This window comes from Trachymyrmex cornetzi, unplaced genomic scaffold (genome assembly GCF_001594075.2).
Source record: "Trachymyrmex cornetzi isolate Tcor2-1 unplaced genomic scaffold, Tcor1.1 scaffold94, whole genome shotgun sequence".
Lineage (NCBI taxonomy): Eukaryota > Metazoa > Arthropoda > Insecta > Hymenoptera > Formicidae > Trachymyrmex > Trachymyrmex cornetzi.
This window is the reverse complement of record NW_017300289.1, coordinates 220,269-228,449: the sequence shown is the minus strand read 5'-3', so window position 1 is coordinate 228,449 and position 8,181 is coordinate 220,269. Positions and strand designations below refer to the sequence as shown.

The following is an 8,181-nucleotide window of genomic DNA, read 5'->3' as shown; positions in this document are numbered from 1 at the left end:
AGATCCCATAATCGCTGTCTGGAAATCTTGACAGATTCGCGTAATAAAGTATATAACCACGGCAGTGTCGCTGCGCTTGGCTTAGCGCCGAGCACTACCAGTGTTTCCAGATTATATATAAAACATTTTTTCTCGGGTATACTTTACATTACGCATATTAGGTATAGAATTTCAGAGATAAAAGCGCGTTCTGAATAAGGGGCCAATATATTATATATAAATAAAGATTTTATCTTTTACATAAAACATTTTATCATAAAAAATATACAAATCTCCAAGATTTTGACATTTCTGATGATAATACAGTATTAAAGAGTAGATAATAAAGAATGCTTTCTCTAATTTTCAATTGTAAAATCACTATAGACATTTTCATGCGTGTCCATTTTACAATTGAAAATTAGAGAAAGCATTCTTTATTATTTACTCTTTAATACTGTTTTATCATCAGAAATGTCAAAATCTTGGAGATTTGTATATTTTTTATGATAAAATGTTTTATGAATAAGGTAAAATCTTTATTTATATATAATATATTGGCCCGTATTCAGACCGCGCTTTTATCTCTGAAATTCTATACCTAATATGCGTAACGTAAAGTATACCCGACTCCACGTGTGTTCCATACATTCGTGTTCCTGTAATTTCCAATTGTCGTAACCGTCGCTTCATTAATTTATATCTGGCTATTCATACATTGAAGAAAAAAATCTTAATTTCAAAGAAATATTTCTTTGCTCGTATTAAAAAAAAATTATTTTGTACAATATCTGATTTTCAAAGAAATTTTCATTGATCCAAAGAAATAATTTTTTTGAGTATGAGCAAAGAAATATTTCTTTGAAATTAAGATTTTTTTTCGGTGTACTGCACTTAAATGCATTTAAATCATTAAAAAAAGTTGATATCCCCACAGCAAAAAACATCATAGTTACATCACAACAATCATGGTTACGTCATAGTGACGTGCGAATGTCTTTGTAACATGTGTTATTTTGTTATGATAATCAGTGACATCATATTTTCTTCTTGATTATAGTGACTCTATTGTGACATGAATGCGACCCTTTGCTACAGAGGTAGTGTTAGGCCATCAATGTTCTTCAAATACTATCGGACCCCGAGCCTCCCAGAGTGCTTCTATAAGTATATTGGTCTTTGGTGATATCGGGTAAAATCCGTTATGTATGATCAAGATGAAAGTTTCATATTTCATCTTTAAATTACAGACAGCGTATCTATAAAGAACTTATAGTCCGTTCTTATTTCAACACCGTCGAATCTTAATTAAATAATATTTTAAGATGCTAATACAGCTCTCTGATTGGCTTATGACATCTTAAGACTGTATACTTAAGACAGTTTCAAATATATATAAATTGACTATAGATACTGGCCTCTGAATGGTTGTATATCTTTAAGACATCACTTAAGACAGTCTTAAATATAAGATCTGACTATGAATACCGGTCTAAATACCTTTGTTTTAAAAACTTGATTTCAGTCTGAGTAATTTTATTTAATTATATTCATATTTATAATTGCTAGGCTAAATTAAAGACTATCTAGTCGTTTGTTGTATAATTATTATTGTTGTATAATTTTGCATTCCAATGGTGACATTAAGGTTAATTCTTCGGAGGTGGATTCAGAATCCTCTCGTCGGGAATTTATTCGGGAATTCATTATGACATTAATCGGATCTTCAGAATTTATATTGGATAAAGCATCATCTGAAAAAAATGTTTATTAGATAACTCAATTATCATATTGTGATAATTACTAATTATTACTACTATAGCTTACATAATTATAGCAATATCAATTTTGTATAATACGTTTTGTATAATACATACTGTAAAGAACATCTGCGATGTTCTCTTTTTTTTCGATCAAACGAATATATTTGTTGTCGGCAAAAATGTCGAAATTTTTCACGATATCAGAATTAAGATTCAGCAGCCAGAATTGGTTTTTTTCGTAGTTTAATCTTTTCGATAACGTTTCAATACCCTGTCGTAAAAATTATAGTTTGAACAAAATAATTTACGAATAAAAATATTCAATAAAAAGAAATCAATTTCATATGATAAACGATATACCTTGATTGAAGTATAATCGAGACTAGTGAATGTCTTACAGTTTATGATCAAGGGAACGTTTTTTGTAGCTAAATTCATGACTTTATCACAGAAAGAGGTTACTGCGGGATATTGGAGACAGGTATCGGATTTTAGCATTATATATTCGGTTCCTAGATGAGTCTAAAAAGGAATAAATTAATAATCTTAATAGTTAATACTTTCATTTACGTTTACATACAATATTTTGTATTATGTACATACATGTATATTATATATAATATATAGACTCTGTTAAATCATACATACACAGAATATATAATTTATACATAAATATATAAAATATATATTTTTAATTATAATACAAAATTAAAAAAATATATTTGTACATGTATTAATCATATGTATATAAAAATACATATACAAAATTTACCTTGCAGTTGTCTATTTGACATGTCGATTTTGCGAAGAATCGGATAAAAATAATCAAGTTGAAGAAAATACCGAGAAGAAATCCGATCTCGATGCCAAAAAGAATGGAAAGCACAAAAGTGCCTGTCGCCGCGATCGCATCCATTTCTACAAAAAAGAAAGTGTATTATGTAAATTTATTGCTTTATCTTTTCAGTCTGTGTACACATGAAAAAACATATTACTGACTACTGCTTCCTTTCCAAAGTACTTTTATGATCTTTAGGTCGATCATGGGTAACACAGCACTTATCAGCACTGCTGATAACGTTGCACGTGGAATGTAATAAAAATAAGGCGTTAAAAAGCTTAACGACAGCAATGCCATAGTACCTGCGAAAAGCAATGTTATCTATTTACTTTTTTTAGTGTATCTTTTTTTTGTTGTAAGCGTCGTATCGCACGTGTGTCCCATATCACTACACTACCTTGCTATTTTATCAAGATTAAAATCGTAAATTTTTCTAATTATGTATGAGATTTTAATTAAACAATTAAATAATAAGACCATATAATAAGAAAAAATAGTAATTTAAATATAGTAATTTTTGCCAAGCTCCTATTCATTATTTCATTTTCTGTTTCTTGCATACGAACGAATGAAGACCAATTTAAATTAACGTAGTCATTAGGATTTCAATAAAATTACCAGAATATAGACCGGCCATAGGCGTTTGCACTCCGCTGGCACTACCAACTCCGCTTCGAGTAAATGCACCGGAGGTTGGAAGCGACGACACGAAGCTGCCTAATATGTTACAAACACCGAGAGCCAGCATTTCCTGTGTCGCGTTAATGGAGGCGTCCATCGCTATAAAATCATTTAGCTGTTACATACAATAAAGCTAAGAGCTGTTATATGTCTCTCTCTTATTTACATTTAGCAAAATTTTAATTCAAAGTATTTTAATTTGTAGAGAATTGTAAGAAAAAAAGTTATTCGAAATATACAATATCTATTATTTTATCCGCGAGCAATTCATTTACTAAAATTAAAAAATTCAGAAGGCGGCTAAAATTTTATAAACACAAACAAAATAAAGCATACAGCCACAACGCTAGATAAAATTTGCGCAAGTCAATTGATTAAATTACTTGCGGCTAAAATTTTATAAACACAAACAAAATAAAGCATACAGCCACAACGCTAGATAAAATTTGTGCAAGTCAATTGATTAAATTACACTAACATACGAAAATTAAACGTTTTGGTCACTATTTTTGACCATCATCAGTAATTATATATCTAACATCAATATTTATCATTACAAAAATATATCTCGTAAAATACTCTTCTTAATTATAATTGATTTGTTACAATAAAATAATAAAGTTGTCTTAGTTGCATTGTTATAAACTATGTCTCGTTCTATAGTATTCAAAGGAATATAATTTTGATTCGTTCCGATTTTATAACAGTATTCCAAAAAGTATTATAAGCAGGAGTTCTTTATTCTTGAAAAGTTGTGCGCATATATAAACTTCCCAAAGCTATATTTGCAACTAGCAACCTCGTTCAGCAATCAAATTCATTTACTCTTTTTCATAACATATTACATAACGAATTGTAACGGAGATAAATCATCAAAATTAGGATATTTATTATATATTTTTCATAAAATGGAATTGGATTTTGTTAAAAAAAAAAATAATAAAATGATTTTATTAAAAATAAACTCAATTTTATTTCGTTGTGATTATAGGGATGGCAACTTGCTGTCTGACTCAGAATTGAAATTATTGAAAGAATTATAGAAATTAATACCAAACGCTTTGGCTATCGCTACATTCACTGAGACGGATATGATAGGAAGTAACCCTAGTCCTAATCCATAATGAGTGCACATGTCTAAAAACGTATATGTTTGATTTCCTACTTGCGATGAGAATGGCAGTAATGATATTTTGGGAATGCCGGCTTCAATTTTTCCTGTAAGATTTAAGATATTGACATGTCAGAATACTCCATAAAAGTATGACAAATAAACATTATGTAGTACATTTTTAAATAAAATTATTTAGTACATATTATTAAATAATATTAATTGATAACAAAATAATGAGTTTGAAAGTTGTTATAAATTATTAGATTTCAATATAGTTTTACAATGATTACTCCCTACTGGAAAAAATCACGTCACAAAGTTACATAAACGAAATCAGGTATGTAATTAAGATAAGTAAATCACGTAACGGATTGTTCCAAATCAGTATGTAATTTTTTAAAATTACGTAATTTGAAAAGTTGCACGTTATGTATGTTTTTTTCTTCTATTTCTATCATTCAACTCTCTCTTTGAAATTTGGTAACTATAAAATCATATGACGGATGAAATTATTTCTAATATCATGTGATTTTCAAATTATGTGATTTTAAAAAACCACTTACTGATTTGAAACAATTCGTTACATGGTTTACTTATCTTAATTACATAATTTCGTTACGTAACTTTGAGACATAATACTTTTTAGTAGACCTATATATAGGCTATTCAGTTTGCGGTAGCTTGTTTTTAAAAATCATTATATTTATAAATTCATTATATTTATAGAAATGCAGGATATGTATGAGCCAACCGCAGAACTTATTTCATAAAACAACACCCCAAAAAAAATAATTTTAATATTAGCAGAAACCGTTAAATCTTAGAGGATTTTATTCTTATATACGACTTCAAGAGGAATCTTCTGAAATTAAGAGGAAAATATGCTAAGCACAATTCTTACAGTTAGAGTACTTTCGTTTTGCATTTGCGGTAAAAATCTTGCTGTTCCTAATATAATTTACTCGTAAGAGGGCACTCCACTTTCAGTAAATATGTTCCTCTTCATACAAGAGGAAAACTGTTAGAATAATCTTCAATACATTTTTGATGAATAGTCCAGTGCATTGGGAGAGGAATACTCTTTCTGTAAAAGTTTCTGCTTAGAATGAGGTTACCGGAAATTTCACTTTACGATTAGATTATCTTTTTTGGGGTGAATACATAAATTTTCAGTTGCACATAAATTAGTCAGACATTATACCTCGTACGTTAATGTCTCGGTTGCGTGATTGAGTCTTCTTCAGAAACAATTTAAATAAATTGTTCCTGAAGAAGATTACGGATTATTTATAAACGGTTACATGAGCGGCGAGATTTCATCTTCTCGAAACTTTAGAGTTAAGCTGTTCTTAGAATAAAGCAAGCTGTTTACATAGCGGTTGGAAAACTGTATAGAGAATTCTAGGTGTACAATCGTGGACAAAACATTGTCGGTGAGAATATAAGACTGTGTCATTTAAGTATGAAATTTGGTTTTGTTAATATAACTATATAAAAATTTATTGCCCGAAACAAAGATAAGCTACGGACATTGACTGTATATACAGTTATTTTAATATTGACGAAACCAAATTTCATATTTAAATGACACATTTTTTTTTTAAATGACAGTTTTATATTCTCACCGACAATATTTTGTTCACGACTGTATACCCAAAATTCTCCATACGGTCTTCAAACTGCCATGTGAGCAGCTCGCCTTACAGTTTAGCTCTAAAGTTTTGAGAAGATGAAGTTCGAAACTTAATTTTATGTAATCGTTTATATTCAAATATTACATTGTATTTTTTGTATCTTATGTTAATTTATTAATTTAAAGTCATTCTATTTGTAAGCTCGAAATAATTAAGCCACGACTCTGTTAATTTGCGTAATTGTTTATATTGTTTCTGAAGAGAACTTAATCACGCAGCCAAGTTATTAACGTACGAGGTATAATGTCTGATTAATTTATGCATGTACAACTGAAAATTTATGTATTGTTTTACGCAATAAGTTCTGCGTTTGGCTCACACATACTCTGTATTTCTACACTTTGTTAAGTTTTATTATAGAGAGTCTTTTGAAAATTTGTTTATTTATCATTATGTTTATTTAGTGAATCGACTCAATAATATAGTTACAAGTAAAATCTATACCTGAGAGTCTAAACGGAATGGATCCCGTATTCGCTTCAAATTCGTACGCTATCGTGGATGTAACAAGCACAATGAGAGCGTTCCTAAGAATGGAAAAGTACCAAAGTACCTTTCTTATAATTTCATTTCTGCGAGTATCCTTCTTGTTTCTCATGCAAGGATAGTCAATATCTTTCAGTTTCTAGAGATTGAATTTATATAACACTTCAACGATTATTGTAAATAATCCGTTCATAATTCTAGCACTCACTTTCAAGATCAGAAGAAATATAAAGCTGAAAATTCCGAGTGTAAAATCGGTCAGTCGAACCTTTTTAATATTTTTAAACAATTGGTACAGGTTGTCTGTGATACTTTCCGACTTGTATTTCAATCCTAGGAAGCCCTGCAGCTGAGCGATTGCTATAATGAGCGCTCCCGCTGACATAAAACCCGACATGACTGGGACTGATATGAAATCCACCAAGAATCCTACAGGAAGAATCGTTTAGATATTTACGTCGATATATTTATGTCGATGTACTTAAAAAAAATAAACAATGCTATAGAAGAGATAATAATAGCAAAACGTGAGTGAAGTGAAGTTTAATTAAATTAATTATTAGATGATTTTGGAATACAAGCCTAGATTTAATACACCCATTAAAAATTCTACGCATCCAGTCAGAAAACACAATAGTATTACGAAATCTTGTGGCATATCTCGCGTGTACTGTAACGTTAGAAGGGACATCAAAGATGACGGACCAATCGAGACTTCCTTGGTGGTCCCAAGAATAATGTATACGAAACCGCCCACAAAGCAAGAGTACAGACCATACTGTAACCATTACTTTTCATATGATATTTTGAAGGACACAGACAAATATATCAGTAACAGATTAAATAATATATAGACTAAGTAATAGTATGTACTAAATATAGTAATAATAATAATATAGAAAAAAGATTGAACTAGAAAAATCAAATATTTAAGAAGATAACAAAATTTGAGAGTGCATTTTTCAAAGCGCAAAAATTAGATTTTAATTTAAAGAAATCCATATATACATATAAATATTTACGTTTTATAGTCATTAAATTTAGTTTTAATTAAAGCGAATAAGAGAAATAACGAACGGAACTGTGATACCTGTGGAATCCGTTCAGCCAGTACTGCATAAGCCATACTTTGAGGGATTATAGTCAGACCCAGAGTGATGCCCGCTATTAAATCTGACACGGCTTTGAATCGAGTGTATCGCGGTAGCCATCCGAACACCGGCAGATATTTTGTCACTGTGAAGCGCGGTTTCTTTTTCGAAATCGAAATCGGCGGGAACTCCTCGTCGGACATCCTCTTCGAGACTACTGCGCTGTCGCGGCTTTCCAGACAGAAAAAAAGATATCTTTAGATTTCTAAAAAGTATCTTGTTCGTCATCTTGCATTTTTTATGTTAAGATATGTTATGTAAGCCCATTCTACAATGGCGTAATTGTACATGCAATTATAAGAATTGACCTATTACTAACAATTACCATTTACAAATATCACATGTGTATATAATTGTAGAACTTTAGGGATCTAAAAAATATAATTTATAACAAAATATCTTGTCATATTTCGCGACATCTTGCATTTTTTACGATAAGATATTTTACAAAAACTCATTCTACAATTATCTA

General features: G+C 30.0%; 1 protein-coding gene across 1 annotated transcript; it reads right to left on the bottom strand.

Annotated features, from left to right (window-relative positions):
- Window positions 1–1,509: 1,509 nt before the first annotated feature.
- On the bottom strand, window positions 1,510–7,858 carry LOC108769744 (sodium-independent sulfate anion transporter-like). Its single transcript, XM_018520905.1, has 11 exons — window positions 7,649–7,858; window positions 7,141–7,336; window positions 6,767–6,987; window positions 6,517–6,697; window positions 4,318–4,482; window positions 3,202–3,363; window positions 2,742–2,885; window positions 2,515–2,660; window positions 2,103–2,264; window positions 1,857–2,013; window positions 1,510–1,733 (listed from the first exon to the last, which is right to left on the bottom strand). The coding sequence occupies exons 1-11, from the start codon at window positions 7,850–7,852 to the stop codon at window positions 1,588–1,590; spliced, it is 1,884 nt and encodes a 627-aa protein (XP_018376407.1). The 5' UTR covers window positions 7,853–7,858; the 3' UTR covers window positions 1,510–1,587.
- Window positions 7,859–8,181: the final 323 nt, after the last annotated feature.

Coding starts and splice junctions, on each gene's coding strand:
- LOC108769744 (XM_018520905.1), bottom strand. CDS start 7,852: ATGTCCGACGAGGAGTTCCCGCCGATTTCGATTTCGAAAAAGAAACCG. Junction 2,265..2,514: donor GTCAAATAGACAACTGCAAG/GTAAATTTTGTA, acceptor ATTCCTTTTTAG/ACTCATCTAGGAACCGAATA. Junction 2,014..2,102: donor TCGATTATACTTCAATCAAG/GTATATCGTTTA, acceptor TTTTTACGACAG/GGTATTGAAACGTTATCGAA.